Source organism: Anolis carolinensis, chromosome 4 (assembly GCF_035594765.1).
Source record: "Anolis carolinensis isolate JA03-04 chromosome 4, rAnoCar3.1.pri, whole genome shotgun sequence".
Lineage (NCBI taxonomy): Eukaryota > Metazoa > Chordata > Lepidosauria > Squamata > Dactyloidae > Anolis > Anolis carolinensis.
Window position 1 is genome coordinate 189223705 of NC_085844.1, and position 25707 is coordinate 189249411.

The window sequence follows — 25707 nt, forward strand, 5'->3', positions numbered from 1 at the left end:
CAAATATGTAAGTAAACAATTGCATTTTTTGCTGAAACAATCTGAATGAACCCAGACAAATGCAGGATTCTTCCTTTTGTTGAAAAATTAGTGATGGGAAATCATATAGAAATGTACTTATTGAAGAAAGTGATGAATTGTCTGCCTTATTCCAATGATTGGCAGACATAATTAATGCTCAAAAAATGTTCTCAAGAATGTTCTGTAATCAGGTAGGAAAGACATATATGGGAGTGTTGTAAAGTTTAACACAGAAATAATGGAGTGTGCCCCAATGGCTGTGTTTTCACTAAGCAAATGTTATTGGGTGTAATGAGCAATAAGCAGAAAAATGTCCCATGTTGGCTGGGTACTACCTAACATATAACAGCTGTTCCATTAGTGCCTTCTAATACCTGTAAGAATGGATGCACTGCGAAGTAAGTGCATTAATTGTATAGCATTCCTTTGAAACAAAGGCTCAGGGGAAGTAAATTGTAAAGCAAATGTGATCCTAGATTAAGCTGGTCTAATGCATTCTTCAGTGAGAATAGAGGTGTTTAAAATCTGTAGGAAAGGATATGAAGAGTCCTTTGAAGGCATAGAATGGTTTTATTTCATCTAGACTTTGTTTAGCTTGTGCAAAAAAAGATCTCTTAACATGTAAGACAAAGGCTTTTATGTTCTCTTTTAAATACAGTTGGTAGTACCAGCTACCATGTGAGCTTACTAAAAAAACAAGACTTTGTTCCATTCTTATTTGAGCAGTAAAAGCAAGTCCTTGACTGCTACAAACCAGTCAACACCAAATGTTAAAAGCTATGCGTATTCATGTTGGTCTTGAGTTATTAGAAAAATGTACACTTCTTATAATATGTATCATAGCATTAGGAAAAGTATACAGACCTTATCCATGTAGCCCACTGTTCAAATCCAAACACTTTAAATATCAAAAAAAAAAGCTGCGAGGAAGATCTCTGTTGGGTTCCTTCTCTGTTTATAACTCACAAATACATTATATTGTGTATCTTTTATTTTGAGGAAATGATGTATGTGTACAGCAAGGGTAGGAATCATGAGATCTTCTAGCTTGTACTGCAACTCTCATTGTTCCATGGCATTGTCTGTGATGGCTTGAATGTCAGTAATTTCAGTCCCTACAACCTCTGGAGAGTTGTATGATCCCCATCCTTCATAAGATAGTACATATTTTTCTTTGGTGCTTCCTTTCTGATTTTTCTGAATTGATTGGGTATATATTCCTGTTACTGAATTAGACATGAACTGGTATGCTGCCTCTGTTTGTACAGGTTCTGCTTCAGCATGCTGTTGTTTGCCTTCAAGTCATTTCTGAGTCATGGTGCCCCGAAGGCTAATCTATCACAGGATTTTTGTGACAGAAAATGTTCAGAAGTTTTCCCTTGCCGTCCTTTGTGGCTGGGGAGTATAACCTATCAACATCACCCAGTGAATTTCTATGGCAGATGAGATATTTGAATCCGGTTTCCCAGCATCCTAATCCAACACTCATTCAACGATACCACTCTGGCTCTGAGTATATGCTGTAATGCAAACAGGACACAAACTTCCTTGAAGGTTTTCTGTATCTGTTTTATAATATACAGCATGTGCCCAAAAATGCGTAATGCCTTAACAGTTCATAATTCAAGGAATTTGTTTTGGTCTCTTCCCTACCCTAGAGAATTATTGTGAAATCACAAGTGAAACTTTTAAATGAATAGGTGGCTGTGAGTTTTCCGAGCTGTATGGCCATGTTCTAGAAGCATTCTCTCTTGATGTTTGACCCACATCTATGGCAGGCATCCTCAGAGTTTATGAGGTTTGTTGGAAACTAGGCAAGTGGGGTTTTTATATCTGTGAACAAAGAGAAGTCATTGAAAACTACAAGCATGTGGATAATTTCAACAGAAAGGAGGAAATCATGAAAATGAACAAAATCTGACTACCAGTATTTTAAAAAACTCAAATCAGAACAGTAAATAAAGAACAACACTCAGAAATGGGAATTCCAGACAAGAAACAATCAGGGCCAGCTAATCATCTCCCAACAAAGGATTCCCCCCAGGCAGGAAGCAGCCAAACTTTGAAGCTGCAAGGCTATTCTATGCTAATCAAGGTGATCACTTGCAGCATTCACACTTGCCTCAAACAGACAAGATTTCTTTCTCCCACCCTGGGCATTCCACAGATATATACACCCCAATTGACTAGTTTCTAACCTCACAACTGAGGATGCCTGCCGTAGATGTGGGCATGTCAGGAAAGACTGGCCACACAGCCCGGAAAACCCACAGCAACCCAGTGATTCTGGCCATGAAAGCCTTCAAAAACACTTTTAAATGAAGTTTACAACTCAATGCTTCAACAATGCAAGCAGAGACAAATTGAACGCTACATAAAACAATAATTTAAAATGGGTTATGTAATCCTGGTTAAATCACTATCACATTTATTCTTCAATATAAATATTTACTTAACCTTCAAATAATCATTATTGCTATAATTAGTTAAAGGGTGTATACATTTTTGGAGCACCCTTTGTATATATAGTAATCATGGCTGATGTTAAGTAAATATCTCGGGTAAAATGTATGCCAAATCTGATATGTGTTACCTTTTTGTTTTCTTATCTGTTCTAGTAAGAACTGCCCACCCTGTATTTATTGCTAATAATCACTAGGGATTGGTGGTTGTCATTTCAAACTTGCCAACTTCTGTCTCCTAATACAGATTTAAATATAGTTTGTCTGTTGATAATTTCTATGTGGATAATCCGCACAAAATAATTATGAGTTCAAATTATGTTTTCAGATCGATGTCTGATTTTGCATTAGCTGCAGCTGGAAACCAGCAAATTTCTTTAATATCCTGAATAACCAACATAGTTTCAGAATGGCGGTGTTTTGAAAAATGGCAGCTTCCTAAAAGTTGGAAGAATGTTATTATTCCAGAGTAATCCTAGCCTGCCTTTTTGTTTTAATCACATAATTACAGCCTTTATAAATATAAAGGCTAAGAAACTGGTAATCAAAGCGGTGATCTTGCTTAGTTGCCTGTTTGTTTCCCCAGCCAACTCAAACACTTGGTCCTGGTAAAGATTATGCTCAGTGGCCCACAGAGTAACTTGGATTTTTTTTTTTTTGGCTTATGGAGCAATTTCCCAGAGATCAAGATGTTCCTCAGCTAATTTCAGAGGAGTCATGTTGTCCCTTCTTGAATGTTAGCAAAGATCGCCAGAGATTATGGCAAATTATTTTCTTCCTTTTGGGAAACTTGTTTCATTTTATTCTGTTAGTAGTTTTCAGGAACAAATTAGTTGTTTTTAAATATATATATATATTTCTTCTATTAAAAATATTTGATCTCTATCCTACTTTTTCAAACAAAAAGATCATCTAATATGGTTAAAAGAAATTGAGGAATATAGTCCTATAATAGTGGCACTACGTCTGTCTCTTGAACAGGGCTTTGGTTTGGGATGATATTTCTTTGGTAATAGAAGTCGAATTCAACAAAGCTGCAGGAGTCCCAGGTTGAGGAAGTTTTCAGTAGTTTCTTGGGCTATTTTCTAATAATTCTAATAGGGATCTGTCTTCAGTAGATAATTTTTGTCAATGTCACTGCAATGTCTATACATTATTTCACCATCTAATTTGTGTTGCATGCCATTAGGTTTCCTTTTCCCCATCTCCAACAGTTTCATGTTGCAACCTTTTGGTTCAGTTTCCTGTTTGCACTTCAGTGCTTCCATTAGTGTTCCACTGAACATTGCAGCACCCATAAAACCACTGCCAGTTTACTCAACTGGTTGCATTAGCTGTAGATTTCCATTTGTGTACACTCTTTATTATTTTTTTTTTAAAAAAAGCTAGTTCAAATTGCTCAGTTCTTTGTCTTTCTAATATTCTATTCCACCTTCCAAGCCAAAAACCCTTCCACAATGGCATGTATAATAATATTGGGATTTTCTATCCTCTTTCTAACATATGGCAACATTCCAACATAACAGCATGCCCTTATCTCTCAAACAAAAACCAATTTAACTATTCTTGGAATAGATGAGGATCAAACTGGACATGTTCTTCAGTAGGCTTGATTATTGACTGTCATTTTATTTGTAAAAATTAAGGCATAGAGCTGAACTAGTGGTTGGTTCAAGAAAATATTTCTTTCCTACAATCCTGAATAAAGATAAGTGACCCTAAGTAATATATCAGAGAGATTGTGCAGTATACACTGGAAATTTGGACTGATACAGGCTGAGATCCTTGCATCTACATTAAAGAATTAATACAATTTGACACCACATTAACTGTCGTGGCTCAGTGTTGTGGAATCCTGGGATTTGTAGTTTGGTAAGACACTAGCACTCTAGGGTAGAGTAGATTAAAGATCTCGTAAGTTACAACTCTCCACAATTCAAAAACATCATTATCCCACTTTGCTCTCTTAAATGAGAGCAGCCATGGAAGGTAAATGTGTTAAAGTGCATTAATTTTGCAAAGTGCACCCTGAGCCAACCAGGCTCACGTTCATCCCAACTTACCTTGCAAATTGTGAAGGTGAAGTGGGGAAGAGAGCCAAGCTTCGCCTGCACAATTTTGGAGGAAACGTGACAGAAAATGATAATTTGATTTATCACAACTGTGCGGAGACCCTATTTAATAAAAATAGTTGTGCTTTTGACATAAAGGCAACAATTGCACAAAAGCTGTTGTTAACCTTGTGAAACCCTTCAGGTGTCCCTACAGCAAGAGAAAAAAGCTTCAGAGATTTGACTGATGACTTTGCTATGTATCAATTTCTCAAAATCATTTTTCCTTTGCCAGTGTATATTGACAAGGCTAACAAATTCATATACAAGTTGAGTATTCCTTGGGTTGTTGTGAGTTTTCTGGGCTGCATGGCCATGTTCCAGAAGCATTCTCTCCTGATGTTTCACCCACATCTATGGCAGGCATCCTCAGAGGTTGTGAGCTATGTTGGAAACTAGACACGTGAGATTTATATTTCTGTGGAATGTCCAGTGTGGGAGAAAGAATTGTCTGTTTGAGGCAAGTGTGAATGTTTCAGTTGACCATCTTGATTAGCATTGAATAGCCTTGCAGCTTCAAAGTGTGGCTGCTTCCTGCTTGGGGAACACTCAAAAATGGGAATTCCAGACAAGAAGCAATCAGGGCCAGCTAATTACCTCCCAACAAAGGATTCCCACAGACAGGAAGCAGCCAGACTTCGAAGCTGCAATGCTATTCAAAGCTAATCAAGGTGTTCAATTGAAACATTCATGCTTGCCTCAGACAAGAGTTCTTTCTCCCACCCTGGACATTGCACAGATATATAAACCCTACTTGCGTAGTTTCCAACAGACCTTACAACCTCTGAGGTTGCCTGCCATAGATGTGGGCGAAATGTCAGGAGAGAATGCTTCTGGAACATGGCCATACAGCCCGGAAAACTCACAGCAACCCAGTGATTCCAGCCATGAATGCCTTTGACTTGTCTAGAATTCCAAAATACTCCAAAACCCCAAAATAGTCTACAAGGATGGCTGAAATACTGATGGCACAATGTACACAAAATTTATTCCATGCACAAAATAATACTGTATAAAACAATCATCTGGCTATGTGTATATGAAACACATGAATTTTATGTGTAGACTTTAATTAACCCCATCTTCAGAGATGCATCTACACCAGGCATGGGCAAAGGCTGTTAGGAATTGTGGGACTTGAAGTCCAAAATACCTGGAGGGCCGAAGTTTGCCCATGCCTGAACTACACTGTAGCATTAATGCAGTTTGACACCACTTCAACTGCTATGGCTCAGTGCTATGGCATAACAGGAGCTTTTGGGCAGACATGGTTAATTAATAGGCAATCTCCAACACCAAGTCCCATAAGCACTTTATTAGAACTAAGATTGTATATCGCACTCTGCACTTGCTCTAGAAGCCTTATATATCACCTGTCACATCAGCACTTTTAATCTTGTACCCATTACTCTGGCCCGGCCCAGTTTTATTGTGTTTTAGCGTATTGTTTATTGCTTGTTGTTTATACTGTTTTAATTGTTTTTAATTTGCCTTTTGTTTTGTATTGTTATATTGTGTGTTGAGGCCTTGGCCTTTGTAAGCCGCATCGAGTCCTTCGGGAGATGCTAGCGGGGTACAAATAAAGTTTAATAATAATAATAATAAAATAATAATGGTTCAAGACCTTGCAAAATTAAGACTCCTAAGTGCCCTTTTCATTGAGCCATGGCAGTTAAGGTGGTGCCAAACTGCATTAGATATACAGTGTAGTCTGCACCCATTAACTGGGCTCTCTAGCCAATCAGAGCACAGCCTCGAGGATGTTTTAGGATTACTCCGAAGATCAGCAAAGGGACAACGCTGGTAGGCAATTAGCCAATGGGCAAGGTGCTCTTCAAAGTGGGGTGATGCTGCCCAGCTAGAGAATCTGACGGGAGGAGGCTCTTACCGCGGGGAACCAATCATCGACTGCAGTACGGAGACTGACAGGGCACTGACCCAATAATGAAAGAGAAGCCGGGAGAGCTGGACGAATGGAAGAGAAGCTGCCAAGAGAGGCAGGTTGTTGTTCGAAGGTGGGTGAGATTGGCGTCTTCGGCAGCCAGTGACGTTGACATACCTGGTCGGCGCGGGCCAATGAGAGCGCGGATGGGCGGGACAGGCCATCCCCTGAAGCTTGAGGACAGAGTTTCCTGGCGATTGTTGTTGTTAGCGGCGTCGGAGATGGAGCGGGCGGGTTTGGTGCGCTTCGGGGTCTTCTTGGTGCTGCTTTTGGCGGTGGCGCCGGCGCTGCTTGGCGGCCGGGAGCTCCGGTTCGGAGCGGGGAGGCTGCGGGCCCGGCGGAGGGCGCAGGAGGGCCGGCCCGAGGCGGAATGCGGCCCGCGGGACGGCGGTTTTGCCTTGGAGGCGCTGAGCAACAACACTCACAAGGTGAGAGGCCGGGATACAGTGATGGGTCAGACGTGTCTGAGGAGAAAAACAAACTGCTGATGAATGCCTTCCCTTCTGTGGCGGCCTTCAAAGACCAGAAAGAGCATCTGCACTGAAGAGTTAATGTGGTTCGACACCACTGCAGCTGCTCTGGCTCAAGGCTATGAAATCCAGGGAATTGCCGTTCACAAGGTCTTTAGTCTTCTCTGAATAACAAACCCCAGGATTCAGTTTGATGCCGCTTTAACTGCCAGGGCTCAATGTTAAGGCATCCCAGTAGTTTTACAAGGTCTTGAACTTCCTTCTTGGGCTCCATATAAATATATATAAGCTGTACATCCAAGGATTCCCTAACATTGGGTAGTATCCGTTCAAAGTGGTGACAAACTGTATTAATGTGTTGTCGAAGGCTTTCATGGCGGGAATCACTGGGTTGCTGTGAGTTTTCCGGGCTGCATGGCCATGTTACTGAAGCATTCCTCCTGATGTTTCGCCCACATCTATGGCAGGCATTCCCAGAGATTGTGAGGTCTGTTGGAAACTAGGCAAGTGGGGTTTATATATCTGTGGAAAGTCCAGGGTGGGAGAAAGAACTCTTGTCTGTTTAAGGCAAGTATAAATGTTTCAATTGACCACCTTGATTAGCATTGCATAGCCTTTCAGTTTCAAGGCCTGGCTGCTTGCTGCCTGGGGAATCCTTCGTTGGGAGATGTTGGCTGGCCCTGATTGTTTCCTGTCTGGAATTCCTCTGTTTTCAGAGTGTTGTTCTTTATTTACTGTCCTGATTTTAGATTTTTTAAAAAAATACTGAAAGCCAGATTTTGTTCATTTTCATGGTTTCCCCCTTCTGCTTAAATTGTCCACATGCTTGTGGATTTCAGTGGCTTCTCTGTGTAGTCTGACATAGTGGTTGTTAGAGTGGCCCACCATTTCTGTATTCTCAAATAATAGGCTGTGTCCAGGTCGATATATTTAAACTATAAATCCTAGGATTCCATAGCACTGAGTTGTATTCGTTCAAAGTAGTGACAAGCTGCATACATTCTACGGTATGGATCAGGCATGCACAAACTTCAGCCCTCCAGCTGTTTTGGACTTCCAGTGGGCTGATAAGAATTGTGGGAGTTGAATTGTGGGAGTTGCATCTGGTATAGATGCACGTTCAGCTCAGCCCGAGAGTAACAAGGAAGACATCTCTGAGCATGTGTAGATTGCTTATTAATAATCTCCATCACTTCAAGTATGGGGTAGGGGTTTCAGCAGTCGGCTATGGGTGTGCCTGCATTATTGAATGGATACAATGTGAAACCATTTCAACTGCCATGTCTCAATGCTGTGGAATCATGGGAGGTATAGTTTTACGATGTCTTGAGTCTTCTCTGCCAAAGGGTGGATTCCTCACCAAACTACAAATTCCTACAATTCCATCGCATTGAGCCATGGCAGTTTAAGTGGCATCAAGCTCTATTGAGCCATGGCATTAAAAACCAGTTTTAAGGATTGTTAAACCGCATTAATTGGACAGTAAGGCTGCATGATTCCCCGGTGGTGCAGTGGGTTAAACCGGTGAGTTGCTGAACTTGCTGACCGAAAGGTTGATGGTATGGGACGGGATGAGTTCCCGTTGATACTCCCAGCTTCTGCCAAACTAGAAGTTTGAAAATATACAAATGTGGGTAGATAAATAGGTACTGCTCCAATGGGAAGGTAATAGTGCTCCATGCAGTCATGCTGGCCACATGACCTTGGAGGTGTCTATGGACAACGTTGGCTCTTCGGCTTAGAAATGAAGATGAGCACTACTCCCCAGTCGGACTCAACTTAGACTTAAAGTCAAGGGGAAACTTTACCTTTTTTTACCTATGGATGCACCATACGATTCTGGAGACCTTGGTTAGAATCCCCACTCATTCATGAAACTCACTGGGGTGATTCTGGGTAAGTCATGCACTCTCAGCCCCAGAAGCTTCCTTAAGGAACGTAAAGTACAACAAAAATACACATCAGGAGGCAGGTTTCCTAGGACAGGCAACTTGCGTAGCTCAGGTAAGGTTTGAACCCGTGGCACTCTTTGCAAGAATTGAACATTGGTAATATGCATGCCACACAAATAAACATGTATGTTTTTGAGTGGACAGCCTGACGCACTTGTGAGGAAAGAATGGGGAAGAGCCACACCTTCAGAGCTGGAGAATATAATGACTTTGGAGCTAAGTCGAGGACTTGACACCCTTGGCACTTGTGTGCTATTTTTCCTAGGAAGCCAACTGGAATGTGCATTTAAATTGGGGGAACGGTGGAGATTTCCAGTCTAGGGTGTGTTTACACTTTAGAAGTAATGCAGCTTGACACTACCTTAACTGTCATGGCTCAATGTTATGGAATCCTAGGAGTTCTAGTTTTACAAGATCTTTGTTTTTCTCTGCCAAAGAGGCTTGGTGCCTTACCTAACAACTCCCAAGATTCCAAAGCATTGAGCAATGGCAATTAAAGTGGTGTGCAATTGTATTAATTCTGCAGTGTAGATGCACCCTCAGAGCTGGTCAGAAGCTTTTAAAAATGCAAAATACCTCAGTAACTGATTATCTGTGTGACATCTAGTTCACCCTGAAATGATTTTCTTTATCTATTCTGAGGATTACTGGCACTCAGAGGGATATAAACTGGTTTTGAGCTTACCACTTTCTTCATTAGCCTGTGGCTTGTGTTAAAAGCCGGTGGACACTATTGGATTTCATGTGAATGGCTTATGCTAAAGTAGTAAGACTGGAGTTGGTTGTATTGGACTAACAAGTGAGGAAACCAGCTGCTCTCCAAGATAGGTGTGCACAAATCTAAAATTCGGTTGCTCAGATTACCTAGCTTTTCTGAGGGTGTTCAACTTTCATTGTATTCTACAGCCAGTGTTGGTTGGACATGTTGGCAAAAGTGTCTTGTCCACGGAGCACGGATTGTAAAGTCCATTCTATATGAAATTCTGTCAGAATAGTTTTACTTGATTGTCAGCATGTAGTGACAAGGCAGAATTCACCTGAATCCACCCAGCATGCAAGTGATCTACAATTTTAGAATGTTATATTACTATAGAGCTGCTGAAAATTGATTTAGAGATGGCATAATAAACACTTTTGAATTGGAAGTTGAGTTCATAATGTTACTTCCTGGTTGTTGTTGTTGTTGTTGTTTTTGTGTGCCTTCAAGTTGTTTTAGATTATAGAAGTTGAACCTGTCTCTGTGTTTTTTTTTATAAGACTTGTACTGGAAGGTTGAGAGACTGTGACTTGCCCAGGGTCAACCAATGGGTTCCCATGGCTGAATCGGGATTGAAACCCTGGTCCCCAGTGTCCTAAGGTGCATCTATGTTGTAGAATTGATGCAGTTTGACACCCTGTTTAGTTGCCATGACTCAATGCTGTGGGACCCTGAGGTTTGTAATTTGATGAGGTTCCAGTGTTCTAGGAGAGAGAAGGCTAAAGACCTTGTAAAGCTACAAGTCCCATGATTCCATAACATTGAGCCCTGGCATTTAAAGTGATGTCAAATGTATCAATGCTGCAGTGTAGATACATCCTCTGTCCAACTGCCAAACCACTACACAAGTGGTTCCCAAACTTATTTGTCCTGCCGTCCCCTTTCCAGAAAAAATATTACTCAGCGCCCCCTGGAAAGGGGGTGTGGCTTTGAGGGGTGGTCGTGGTTCCTGCTCAAGAGGGCAGGGCTGAGAGGGGGAGGTGGGCGGGGCCACAAATGGGAGGCCAGAGCTGGGATGGGTGGAGTTAAAAGCTCTGAGGCAGGGCTGAGCTTCTATCCCTGTCCTGCGGCACCTGCAAGGACACGGGGCGGGGCTAAAGGAGGGGGCGGGGCCTCTTCCCAAGTGCCTGACAGGGCTGGACCTCTATACCCCGCCCCCATGTTCTAACAAGCGCCTCAGGGGAGGCATACAGAGGCTTTTGGGAAGAGGCCCCGCCCCCATGTCCTAATAGGTGCCATCACCACCTTCCTGGATCGCTCCAGTGCCTACCGGGGGGCAGTAGCGCCCACTTTGGGAATCACTTCATTACACTATGCATAAATCCAATTAATACAGTAATTAGCCATGGTGGATTAGGTCAATGGTTCCCACACTTTGGCTGTCCAAATGTTTTGGACTTCATCTCCCAGAACTCCCAACTGTTGGTAAAACTTACTTGGGATTTCTGAAAGTTGAAGTCCAGAACACCTGGACAACCAAAGTTTGTGAACCACTGCTCCAAGTAGTGGTGCAGTGGGTTAAACCCTTGTGCCAGCAGGACTGCTGATCAGTAGTTTGAATCTGGGGAGAGTGGGTGAGCTCCCTCTGTCAGCTCCAGTTCCCCAAATGGGGACAGGAGGGAAGCCCCCCACAAGCATGGTAAAATATCAAACATTTGGGCGTTCCCTGGGCAACATCCTTGCAGACAGCCAATTTTCTCACACCAGAAGTGACTTGTAGTCAGAAGTTGCTTCTGGCACGAAAAAAGTAGAAAGCTGTTGTCATAAATGAATTTCACTGTTCTCCTAGTTAACTAGGAGCAGAATCACAGAGTCTGTTAATCTCCTATTTACATATCAAACTACTATTGTCAGAAATTGCCTGAAATTGATAGTAAAACATGCCCTTTTACTATGGGTGTCCTTCATGTGAAGAGCATCGCCCCTACTGTGACTTGCCAGCCAGCCTTGTCAGGTGAAAACTAACGGTTGGATTGATGGCTTCGGTTATTGTTGAGTAAAATTCATTTCCTCATTCTTCTTAGCTATCATTGCCTATTGCAAAAATCTTTGGAATCTTGAAAGAAACATTGGAGTCCTTTAGTTATGGAAGGTGTTCTATGCAGTTTAAATTGAATCTTGCTGCTTAATTAACTCTGTTTCCTGTTTTTGAAAAATTCTTGTTAACCTCACGATTCTTAAAATTTAATTCGAATTAAATTGAACATCTGAGTCCCATTTTTGTCTTTCAATTTCACTTATGTTAGGATTGGTCTACTATCTTTTGATTACATCTTTGATATTTATACAACCCCCCCCCCCCCCCACCTGCAACCAACATTCTTGTTCACATTCTCAGTAGCTCTTACTTGAACCATTTCAATATCCTTCTGCTTTTGACTTCTCTCTTATCTCAAACCACTTTTCTCTATCTTGTTACAGCCTCCCATTCTCTGTCTTGACTGAAGGACTAGGGAAAAAATAATGAAATAAAAGTTTTCTGCTATTTTTCTGGGGAAAGAAATCAGACAAAACTTTTTCAACATTTTTTGTTTTTTTTCCTCCAAAGTCTTCAGAAATTCTCAGGCTGTTGCTGCTGTGAATTTTTGTGCAGTCTTCGCTGTAATGAATGGATTGATAGATGCTCCCAGTGAAAAAAAATTGCTAGCTCTCCTAGCTGTACGGCCAAATACTTTGGGGTGGTTTTCTCTTGAATTCTTCTGGTTCACATGTTCTTTTCTGTTTGTTGTTAACAAAGAGTGGTGTAGTGAAGACACATGTTCATGAAAATGAAGCACTGAGGCTATTTGTTAAATTGGGGGCCCTTCCACATAGCCATATAACCCAGAATATCAAGGCAGAAAATCCCACAATATCTGCTTTGAACTGGGTTATCTGAATCCACACTGCCATATATTCCAGTTCAAAGCAGAAAATGTGAGATTTTATTTAGCTGTGTGGAAGGGTCCTGGGATGTAGTTATAATCTCTCAGAATGTCTCAGGCTTCTGTTTATCTGAGCCTTTACAGTAGTGACCGTGTAGATGGAAGCACTCAGTGAGAATATATTCAGTTGCAAAGCTGGATATTTTATTGTGGCTTAATCTTGGAAGCGCAATTGGCCTTACAAAAACTAATCTGTTGGAGATGCAGATTACTAGAACTTTGTATGGAATAGGGATCAAAAACACTGCCTGTCTTTTTGAATTCTTCTTGGGTGCATGGTTATACAGACTTCTATGATGATTTCAAAACTTACCACAGTGCCAGTGATTATGATCACATTACCCATCTTCCTGACACTGAATTCCACATTTAATGTAGTTTTCTTTTAATACTTTTGTTGTTTTGTTTTTCTGCATTGATGTGCCCTTTCATAATGCCACACATTCTCTCCACATTTCCAGTGTTCTTACCCATAGGTAACCACATCCTGTGCTTTCTTATTCTCCCTGTTCTTCCTTGCTGTCCTTAATATTGAACTTCTCTGTTCAATCTAATATCTGTTTAGCTTCTTCTGATGCTGTGTTTCATGAGCTTACATTCTCTGATGTATTTACTTTTCTTTCCCCCTTCAATGTCTGTTTTATCTTAAGTTGAAAGTGGTGTGTTTGGGCCTTATTTTTATGCAGAATGTCTTTGTAACTGAAATAATAGTTATCATATGTTACCTTCAGGTATGGGTTTTTAAAAAACATTTTTCCCAAGGAAAAAAGTGTTTTTTGGATAAGAGAGGCACTCTACTTAATCTTTGCTTCACTTGCTTACCCTCTCTTTGAAAAGCTCCACTGCGCTGCTAGTTGTCTTTCTACCTCCAAAATAAGTTTCCTTTTGCACATGTGGATATGTTCATAAACATTTTGGACAAATTATTATCCCCATTTATGTTATATTTTGCACCAAGGTAGTGGATGTCTTGCTTGAACTTCCCCTTTTTGTATGTATTCTAGGACTAATAAATAGAATGTCTTGACTGAGTTGAGGGCTTTTAAATGTCCTTTAACCATATTTTCAAGAATGAGCAGATTATAATTGGGGTAATCATGTCATCTTTCAATGTTATCAAGAGACATGATTTATAGGTAATTTTAGCCACATGATGTTGTTGTTTTTATTCCTTTCATTATGCAAAGAGCCTAGAGCATTTCCAGCAAATGACAATTCAGTCTCTCCTGCCATGAAGGAAACCTCCTTTCCTTCATTGGTTCCATTATTGAGCTGCTGTTGCAATTAAGAAGTCTTTCATAATGTTTAACTTAATCTGCATTCCTGTAACATAAGATCCATGGTGCTATCCTTTAGGTCAGCAGAGAATAAGTTACTGCCCCTTTCCATGCAACAGCCTGTTTGAAGTGGTCTATCATGTTCCTTTTGTCTTCTCTTCCCCAAGCTAAACATATCTAGTTCCTTCAATCCTTCCTTGTAGTATTTGTTTTTATATTGCTGACGATTTTCATTGCTGTTTTCTAAAATGATTGCAGTTTGTCTTTAGTCTCCTTAACGTACATTGCCTGGAGCAAGACACAGTATTCCAGATGTTGTCTGATTAGTACAAAACAAAGTAGAATTATTATTTATATATCAGTTGGCCTTGGAAGCAGAGTGCTTCAGTTTCTCCCTCTTTCCATAGCTCAAAATTCAGCATTTTACATGAGGTTTAATATTTTTATATACTCAACTTTTCATCTTTTTTTCCTTATCCTTTTATTATTCTCTGCAATGTTTGTGTTAAACCATAATTCCATCAATATTATATTTCTGTATAGCTGTAATTGAAAATAGGAAGACTTTGATAATCATATCAGCAAGATGATTTTATGTTGTTGTAATCTTCTCTAAGAAAGGCCACATTTCTTTTACGTGAGGTAGAAATCTCTTTTTGTATAGAGTAGTTAGCTACTGTGTATTGGTTTAAAGAGTTCTATGTAATATTACAGCAATGAACAGAAGTTGTGGCAGCAATAGCTATCGGTACATCAGAGAGAAAATGTTTATTGTATTGCTATAATGAAATAAAGGATTAAGAAGATGCTGCTGGATTTAGTTGAACTTAAAAATGAAATCTGTTCTGATCATTTCCTTTATGATGGATGGTGAACTTGTCATCCTTTGTAAGTGCTCAACGCCAATTGGTCTCTGCTATTTAGTTTAGTTGGAGTAGTGTGAAGTATTCCAGTAAAATGTTCAGAATATGTTCTTTGTAATAAACAGGGTCCAAGATTTGAATGGAATCTCAGAATCAAAATATAATTGTGCATGTGTCTATGGATTTTTTATTTTACCATCTACAGCTTGAAAAAGCAAATTTGAGTTTGCCATTTTATATAAGGGACACCATTTTATTTACTACATCAGACAGTAGGTTCTTGATATCTACTGGAATTTGGTTACAGGGCAACCTCCCCCCCCCCCCCCCGTCCCCAATAGATAGTAAAATCCATGGGTACTCAAATCCTATTATATGTTTTTTTTTTCATATCAGAAGCAACTTGAGAAACTGCAAATCACTTCTGGTGTGAGAGAACTGGCCGTCTGCAAGGACGTTGCCCAGGGGATGCCCGGATGTTTTGATGTTTCTACCATCCTTGTGGGATGCTTCTCTCATGTCCCCGTACAGAGCTGGAGCTGATAGAAGGAGCTCATCCGCACTCTCCTCAGGTTGGATTCAAACCTGGCAGCCTTCAAGTCACAAGACTTTAACCCACTACTCCACCGGGGGCTCCTGTCCTATTATACGCAATGGTGTAATAAAGTGGTGTTCCTTACATAAAAATGGTAAAATTAAGATTTGTTTTTGGATTACTTATTTTGAAGGGTATATTTTCAAGCTAGTTGTTGACTCCAAATCCTAGGAGATAGCAAGATCCCCTCTGCATGAGGGCTTTAATTGTTGCAACAGTGGAAAGACCAGAAATGCAAGTGTGTATATCATGGACCTCCACCGGTGCATTCCAGGTGCAGGAATGTGGAGTAAATCAAATTCCAAAACCAAAGAATACTCATTCTTGAGTAAAATAGTTACTTCCAATGAGTCCTTTCACCCAAGAAGTTTAGAGTCTACTTACTTATATCTTACTATCTCAATGTTGTTGCTTTGTTAGCTAATATGCCAAAAACGATCAAACTGAAATTGTTAAAAATTTCTAATTAAATACCATCTTTTAAAAAAAAATTGCCAAGGCTTTGCTGAGTGATGAAATCCATCAGTCATAGAAATATAAAATGTCAGAATGCCTTTTTAAACAGTCTTTTCCCTCCAGCCCATAAGGCTTTCCCCCGTTTTTTAGTGCATTTCATAAGAACTTGGCGTCTCAGAAAGAAGAATGTGTAATTGTTTTGCTGTGATGCCTGTCTGTGAAAGAATAGATGGTGCCTGTTGGAGATCAGAAAGCCAGTATTAGATGTGACTATCCTTATGGGCTTTTGCACGTTTAACATGGAATAAAATTCATAATTACTACAGTTTGTGCAGCCTTTTAGCTGCATATTCAGTCAATCAAGTAACGTTGTATTCTTGTCTCAGAGAACATTTCCTCCTGCAGATGTACTGGTCTGGTTTCTCCTGGCTGAATTCTAGGTACATCTAGGTGAGGGAGAGATGTCAGTGTGTTCTTGCAATGTATATGGAGTAATGATTTTATAATTTCTTTGCTGAGTTCATAAAACAATCAGGATCTAGTTTTAATGTTTTATGTCACATAAACAAAACAAACAAAAATAATGTTACATGGCTTATAAATATATCAAGGGAGAGTATCACCAAAACTATGTAACCAAAAGTAACCAAAAGTACCTAAACTGATGCATATGATTGGGAGAAAAATTAGTGAAGAGAATAGCTTTGTTCTTTAGTATTCTTCTCATGCTTTCTGGAAGAGAATATCAGAAAAGCTGTTATCACATTTGTAGAATGCCATGTTTACCGCAATAGCCTTAACAGAGCTCTCAGAGGTATAATCTAGATTCTTTACAGAGAGATCCTTTTGCCATATTTGTCAGTTGTCCACTCCTTACTTCAAAAAAACTTTTTTTATTTTTCAGTGTGCCATGCTTGTTGAAATCTTGCCACAAGTTCTTGTTCAAAATAGTATTTCTCGGTTGTGGGTTCTGTGTTTGAAGCTTACTTATGTGCCAAGATTTTGCCAGCATTATGTCAGTTCTGTTTGGGAATATGCTTTATTCCAACGGTGTCTTAGAAAAAACAGAGTTAGTTTTTCTTCTGTGAAATGGTAGAGGTCTGGACTGGAACTGGGTGGCATATCCTGAATAAACATGCTAAAGTACCCTTAGTCTTCATGACAGTTTGACAAAATCGAGAGTGAATCAGTTTAGCATTTTCTGTCATTGTTAAAAGATATTCTAAGACAGTGGCTCTCAACCTGGGGTGCCCAGATGTTTTTGGCCTTCAACTCCCAGAAATCCTAACAGCTGGGGAACTGGCTAGGATTTCTGGGAGTTGTAGGCCAAAAATGTCTCGGGACCCCAGGTTGAGAACCACTGTTCTAGGAAATGCCCGACAGTTGCATTTTCTGGGAGAGTAATGTATCTCCAAAACACTAGTCCTAGAGTACTTGAAAGTTGAAACACTAACTTATTATGGCATAAGCCCAATTCATCAGATACAACTGTTCCACAAAAGCATATGCCATAATAAAATTGTTCATCCCAGTGCCATAATATTGTTTCCCTTTTTGCTAATTATACTGGACGTTGGAGTCGTCCTAAAAATCACCTTGAGCTACTTCTCAGTATTTTCTTAGGTCATGGAGAATAGAATTCTATAATGTCAAAGGCTATTTAACAGCAGACATTGGAATATCCTATGTTCTGCCAAAAGATTTGTATATATAGCTTTAGTGGCAATGTTGCAAGCACACATTCTAGTAAAATAAATATGTATGGTGGTCAGAACAAATCCATATTCTCTACTTGTTAGCCAAGTTGATCTGTCATTTTCCTCCTCTCTTCTCTTTCTTTATGCTGTAAAATGTGCTTTTCTGTGAAGAAGGTGATGGAAGTAAGTAGTTTGTTTGCCACATGCTTCAGTGCAACATTTTTTTGGCAATTGAGTTTTATGGAATGAATCTTTTATGGTGAGTGTTGTGCAATTGTTCTTAAGTGGAGAAGAAGAAAAACACAGAGGTGGGATGATAACGTAGCATGAATATTGGTAACAATAGTGTGGAACAGATAAAAGGCTGATGTTGTCTGTGCAAGAAGGGTAGAGCTTCATTTTGACTATTGAGAGCCTGTAAATTGTATAGATATGAAGTATGCTTCTAAAGAAGAGACCATTGATGTAGTTGACTTGTAAAGGGAAGGCAATCTCTTTAAAATATCATTTGAACTGTGATGAAGGTCCCTATAACTCTATTGGTGTTCACATAACAATGTTGGTTGTCTTGTTTGGAGTATGGCACCCTAGCTAATACCTTTATTATTGACTGAGATCATGTTAGCTTGGGCAGAATAGCTCCTTCCTTAGTACAGTGGTTCTCAACCTGTGCGTCCCCAGGACTTTTGGCCTTCAACTCCCAGAAATCCTAACAGCTGGTAAATTGGCTGGGATTTCTGGGAGTTATAGGCCAAAACACTTGGGGACCCACAGGTTGAGAACCACTGTTTTAGCATGATTGAAGAAACCCAAGCTCTTCAATGCTCATGGTTTGTTGGAGCAGGATAATGTCTCCATGCCATATTACTTACAAAAAAGAAAGAACGAAAAATGAAAAATTATTTTGGGGAATTGGGTAGACCTTTTGAGGCACCAGTAGCAGATGGCTTTTCACAAACACAGCTGGCGATTCTTGCTGTATAATTAAAGTCAAGCACTTTGAGCCTGGCAGCAGCACAACCATGTATCTGGCTCAGGATACAATCTAGGGATTAAATAAGTTGTCTCTGCTTGAGCCACTAGACAGATATTTAGCACTTTCATAGTATTATGCTATGTACATAAATAGGTAATAATGTCAATTAAAGTCATTTCAATTCCAAGTTGTTAAAAAGTGAAATGTAGGACAGTCAAAAGGGGGTGAATACTTCAGTAGGGTACCATAGATGTTGATTAGAGAGTTAAAATTAGTACCTAGTATTCAATCTTTCATTTTTGCGAAGACATGCCAGTGAGAACCAGTATGGTATAGTCATTTGAGTGTTGGGCTATGAGTCTGGAGACCAGGGTTTGGAGGTTTATATATATTCCTTTCTTAGTTTTCCCATATACCTCACCTCTGAGGATGCCTGCCATACATGTGGGTGAAATGTCAGGAGAGAATACTTCTGGAACATGGTCATACAGCCCGGAAAATACACAACAACCCTGTGATTCCGGCCATGAAAGCCTTTGACAACACATCTTTCCATTCTTGCTTCCTGCTTTGAACATAGCCCTGCATTGTGGAGTGCTGAAAATCTGTAGTATGTGCATGCATTGCATCAGTGTACCATAAGATAACTATTATTTTTTTTTCAAATATACCAGGGATCAGCACTACCCCACCTGGTAGAATTGTTTCTTTCTTTCTTGAATACTTAGAAGGGTTTGACAGGCGGTGGCTTAAAAATCAATACCAGTCCAGAGACTGCTACTTTGAGTAGCACTGCATTACCATATCTCTCCTGTTTTTAAATATCCATACATCATCATTTATTTATTTATTTATTTTATTTCATTATTTCTATCCCGCTCTTTTCACCCGAAGGGACTCAGGGCGGCTTACAAAACTGGCAGAATTCAATGCCAATACACAACAGTACAAAAGAGTAAAACATAAGCAATTAAATACAGATTTAAAATAATACAAAATACTTGAGCCATTCATCCACAAAACATTGTACACAAACCTTAGTCCAGACCGAGTCGAAGCCAATGAAACATATTCTTTGAATGCTTGCTCACATAGCCAAGTCTTCACTTGCTTTCTAAAACTCAAAAGGGATGGAGCCTGCCGGATGTCACTAGGGGGGGAGTTCCACAGCCAAGGAGCCACCATTGAGATGGCCCTGTCTCTTGTCCCCGCCAGCCGCACCTGTGAGGCTGGTGGTACCGGCCACCCTTGAAGATCTTAAATTATGTGGTAGGTCATAGCGGGAGACACGTTTGGACAAGTAAGCTGGGCCGGAACCGTTTAGAGCTTTATAAGCTAAAGCCAGCACTTTGAATCGTGCTCAGTAGCTAATCGGCAGCCAGTGGAGCTGACGTAACAGAGGAGTAGTGCGCTCCCTGTACGCCACTCTGGTTAACAACCTGGCTGCCTCCCGTTTGACTAATTGAAGCTTCTGAACGGTCTTCAAAGGCAGCCCCACGTAGAGTGTGTTGCAGTAGTCTAATTGGGATGTAACAAGAGCATGGACCACTGTGGCCAAGTCTGGCTTCTCAAGGTACAGGCACAGCTGGCACACAAGTTTTAGCTGTGCGAAGGCTCCCCTAGCCACCGCCGAGACCTGGGGTTCCAGGCTCAATGATGAGTCTAGGATCACCCCCAGACTGCGAACCTGCGCCTTCAGGGGGAGTGTGACCCCATCCAGCACAGGCTGTAACCCTTTACCCTGTTCGGCCTTCCGACTGACCAGGAGGACCTCTGTCTTGTCTGGATTCAGTTTCAGTTTGTTGGCCCTCATCCAGTCCGAAACAGCTGCCAAGCACCGGTTCAGGACCTGGACAGCCTCCTTAGTGATAGGTGGGAAGGAGTGACAGAGTTGGACATCATCTGCATAGAGATAACACCGCACTCCGAAACTCCTGATGATTTCTCCTAGCGGCTTCATGTAAATGTTAAACAACATGGGGGACAATACAGAGCCCTGCGGGACCCCATAAGACAATGGTTGTGGGGCCGAGCAGGAGTCCCCCAGTGACACCATCTGGGACCGACCTTCCAGGAATGAGTGGAGCCACTGCAAAGCAGTACCTCCAAGCCCCATCCCCGCGAGGCGTCCGAGAAGGATACGGTGGTCAATGGTATCGAAGGCCGCTGTGAGGTCCAGTAGAACCAGCAGGGACACACTCCCCCTGTCTAGCTCCTGGCGAAGATCATTGACTAAGGCGACCAAGGCTGTCTCAGTACCATTTAACAGCAGACACAGGAGTTTACTACATGTTGGCACAATGGTGTCTTTTAAGATAACTTAAACTCCATCTATGCTACTCCTAGCTCCTTGGAGAAGGGGTGCAAATGTGTTAATTACATATATGTGTTTAGGCTAGTGGAACAATTTCTAGCTTGATAGATTCACCTTCCATAAGATGGTCAGTGCACACAAAACATGGCTCAACAAACTTGTCAGGCAGGTTTTTCTGAATTTAAGCAAGCTTCCTGGAACACTAAAACTTCCTTGTCACTTAATAAGCATTTCAATGAGTGGACACCCTTTTATCTACCTTGCTGTGGCAGAATTATTATTTTTAATTCAGCAAATATATCTTTCTCCAACAACGGTTTGCTAGCTAGTACTAATAGGAGGGGCTCTTGGTGGTAAAATAAAGGTTCAGCCTTTATACTTCCTCTACCCTGCATCCGAAGCCAGGATTAATTTCTGCTGACTGCAGGTCAAAAATAGAGAAGAACTTGTGTGTGTGTGTGTGGGGGGGGGGGGGATTAATTCAGTTTTGTTCATCTGATGAGATTTTTAATGGCCACACTCACTTTACATTTGGATGTTTTACAACCAATAAACTATAGAAGCATTACATTGATTTCAAAAAGGTTGGGGAGCTCGTTTTGTAATACTGTATAATGTAAAATGCATTTGGTTGTGAGTGCTAACACAAGCACAAAAAATATCTTATTTTCTTGAAAGGCAGGGAATTACTATGGGGTTTCCCCCTTACTTTTGCTGTCATCCCATTTTTTTCTTGCAAAATGAAATAATAATGATCTTGGGTGCATCTCTTAGCTCTACCACCGGACCATCATTTAGGGCCCTTTATATTTGTTTAGCCAGTATGTAATTTACTTGGCAAGTGTTTCTTGCAATCCTGCAGTTATTAATTAGTTAATATTTCTATAGTGGCCTTCAGAGTTCCAACTATGCAGCTGGAGAGGAAACAGTTTTTCTCTTAAAGTCTCTGCAGTTATATTTGTGTTGTGTTCCCCCACACAGCCAAGAACAGAACATTATAGAGGAACACATTAAGGATGTTTGGTTTGAGGCCCAACCTCTGGGTTCATATTCAAAGGTGTGTGCACTCAACGTTCCTCCTGGGTTTCTTCTAGTTTCAGGCATAGCCTGTGCCTTCTTCCTTTGTTTTTTTTCAGAGAAAGAGAAAGTTAGACCTTCATTCTCTTCATGTTTTTCTGTTACCCCAGCACAGCATTTTTATTTAGTCTACTTCTACTTTTATTTTTGTGTAACTTTTTATAATGGTTGGCATTTTAATCAAATTTACTGGTTACTTATGTCCTAGTTTTTTTAAGCTTAAGGTTAAGGTTTTCCCCTGACATTAAGTCCAGTCGTGTCCGACTCTGGGGGTTGGTGCTCATCTCCATTTCTAAGCCAAAGAGCCGGCGTTGACTGTAGACACCTCCAAGGTCATGTGGCCAGCATGACGTCATGGAGTGCCGTTACCTTCCCACTGGAGAGGTACCTATTGATCTACTCACATTTGCATGTTTTCAAACTGCTAGGTTGGCAGAAGCTGGGGCTAACAGCGGGTGCTCACTCCGCTCTCCGGATTCGAACCTGCAACCTTTCGGTCCGCAAGTACAGCAGCTAAGCACTTTAATATACTGCGCACCCAGGGGCTCCTAATACTTACTTTATTTGTAAAGTAAAGTAATACTCAGCAATACTCAGCAATAGACCCTCAGGTATGCCTTCCCCAGTATTATAATTGGCACTTTAATGACTATGACAGCTGGGTAATCACCCCTCCCTGATGACTTCGACATATTTTGCACCTTGGCCCAGATTCTTGAATTCAACTGATGATTTTAGCATCTTATTTTTGTATGTGACTTTTTATGACTGTTTTTATCGTTGCTGATGTTTTATTGCTGATTGATCTGTTTTATTGTTTTGCTTTTATATTGGCCCCATGTAAGCCGCCCCGAGTCCCTTCGGGGAGATGGGGTGGGGTATAAGAATAAAGTTGTTGTTGTTGTTGTTGTTATTATTATTATTATTATTATTATTATTATTATTATTATTATTACTACTACTACTACTATTTACATATGGTCTATTTGTGGCAGTGATTTCTGTCCATTGGACATGATAGTGGCTGCCCTGACTTTGAAGAGGGGCATTTGATTATACTATCCACTCTTCTTGGAAGAAAATGGGTTGAAATTTGACACTTTGGGATTGTGTTGTGAAAGCTGGCTCTTCTGCGACAGACACTTGGGTTCGCATAACCAGAGCTCCACTGTTTATGCAACTCTGCAAGATTTTTATGCTGCTTCTGTTGTGACTGATGCCTTTAGTTGCCTTCAGCAGCTAGCAGTTGGCTGTTTCTAGTTTTGAAGAATTAACAGTGCAGATCTCTTCTGTGGATGAATCCCTGGGATCAGACCTTTCCTAGACAGTCTTTTCCCATGACAGTCACTTTGGTAAGAAATTTTAGGAGTTACAGTTCAACAACATAATGAGAGCCACAAAATTCCCATTTTTAATATCTGATATTGATGTGAGTGCTGCTGAAAAGCAGTGCCCTGCAGAGAAATGCTTTTATGGGTAGGGCTTTCTGTGTGATTCAGAGATAATTCTTGGCCTGGAAAAACTGATTTTGTTGTTACCATGAGAAGTTAAGAAGGTAAGCTGCTAATTATTCTGCTTTATAAACCTTATGGTTGCTGACAAAATAAAGTGCTAAACTGTGTTTTCCCATACTTTCACTGAAAGCTAAATGGTTATTCGAAATCTATGTAAAGAAGAATAATTGAATAAACAACATCGGTCTTTGAATGTCTGCTTTATTGTAGATACTTTCCAGCTTTTCTTTTGACATGCCATTACTGGTGTTTTTAGGCTTGCAAGCTTCTTCCGCAAAGATAATTCTTAATAGAACTACTGTGGTTGCAGTGTTTATGTAATTCAACATCTATATTACAGAGTTTGGTGCCAGTATCTCATTGGAGTTAGTATTGATCTCTTTAATATTGCAGCACTTCTGTTGTAATTTGATATTGGTTCCATTATTCTTGTTAGAGTGTTATTCTTTGATTAATCCTTAGTCTTCATACAGAAATGAGGAAATGAGGCATTTGTCTTAACTGCAGGAAAAAGAAGTTCTTGTCATTTTAGACTACAGCAGGATTATTGTTATCACTTGACTGCTGAGTAGATGATCTGTTCTTGTAGCTAGAAGCCTGATGGGTGATGTGATTAAAATACAATTTAATTCCCAGAATATATGAATCCCATAAGTCAACCGTGCCTAAGCAAGATGTTGCTGAAACAGCTGCTTGCATCTTTGATCACACATCCTGCAAATATGCAACTACATGGAGTGACATGGACATACAGTACTAGAATTTTGGACAGCTTTTTAATAGTCTTCTGTGTGAACACAGTGCCTTGTGACTGTGTTATAAATAGACAGAATACTTATATTATGAACATAAACAGAGCTTAAAGGTAAAATTATTACACTGCAAATATGTGTAGAAATAACAGTTTGTTTAATACACCATCCTTGGCACAGGACTAAATTATTTACTTATAATTCATATTACTAAAGATAGAGTAAGGGAATACAGAGAGAAGAAATTATGGTTTTCCAAAGAAGTAAAACAGACTAAGATAGCACAATAAGCTTGCTTTGTCTGTCATGTTTGTTCTTTCATCCAGTTGCAAAGCAAAATAAGGGGACATACAGTCTTTTTAATAACTGTTCCTTGATATTGACTGACAAACCATCGATTTGCTTCTTAATTTTGCTTTGCACAGATACACCCTCACCAACATCATCAGTACTTCTACGGTATGTTTCAGATGCATCCAGTGATGCATCTTGAGGCTCAGCCAAAATGTGTTGTTATGAAATTCACCATGATAGCATTTTACCCAACAATAACCAAATGCTTTTATTCATAGAAACTGAAGAAGAAACATGATTATTTGAACAATCCATTGTTATAATTCTAAGTCTGTCCAAACATTCACTCACACTTCCTTTTATATATGAATTTATCCAAGAAAATTCAGAATACAGCTATTCCGAAAATGCGGTGTCACAAAATGGACAAGACTAGAATGACTTCTGGCTGCACATGCATTAGCAAGAATGCCACATGCTTTCTCTCAGCTTCATTCATTTATTTTATCATTGCATGCAGAAGTAGCAAAAGCATCTTTTTTGCTATCAGCTATTTTCATAACTTATGGTTTAAGATAATATAATGAAACTATACAAATTAGGTCTGTCCTACGTGTCTGTGGACTACAGGCGAAGAACCACTATTTTAGAATACTAGACATAGTTTACATCAGATTCTAAGTTGTTTATATAATGAATGAATGACAGCACACTGAGATTCTCAATGGTGTAGATGTAATGATGTCCTGGCCTTGACAAAATTGTAGTTTCAGTTCCCTCCCCGCCCCAGGTTTTGGGGGGGGGGGGGAAGAGCTGCTATGACACTACTGAAAGAAGTGCTTGTGAAGAGAATGCTGTATTCAGTGATACTAAAGGAAAACATTAGGGGCATTTTTCAACAGTAGTGTCTAGTCACCATCCTCCTCACTACCACCTTTTTTTCATCAGAAGAAAATTGAGTTAGCCTCCTTTATTTGCCATTGGGACCAAGCCTTTACAGAATAATTCAGTGCAATAAATGGATATAAAATAAGTGCAGTCACGACTGGAATGGCTTCTGGACTGTGACTTTGGATTTGTGTGGTTTTTAACAATTGGTTTTAATTTATAGATTTTTTTATCTTAACTTTTTATGGTTTAACATATATGCTTATTGTTTTTACATGTTTGTTTATATGGCATTGAATTGCTGCTAATTTGTAAGCTGCCCTGAGTCCCCTTTGTGGTGAGAAGGGTGCGGTATAAATATAGTA

The 25707-nt window shown here is 40.2% G+C and overlaps 1 protein-coding gene across 2 annotated transcripts in view; it reads left to right on the forward strand.

Annotated features, from left to right (window-relative positions):
* The first annotated feature begins 6523 nt into the window (after positions 1–6523).
* The window catches only part of sort1 (sortilin 1), a 68454-nt gene continuing 49270 nt past the window's right edge, over positions 6524–25707 (forward strand). For both annotated transcript variants that reach the window (XM_003220225.4, XM_008109419.3), the window contains exon 1: positions 6524–6964. In XM_003220225.4, the coding sequence (XP_003220273.3) occupies positions 6539–6964 (426 nt within the window). In that variant the 5' untranslated portion in view covers positions 6524–6538. The remainder of the gene's footprint in view (positions 6965–25707) is intronic.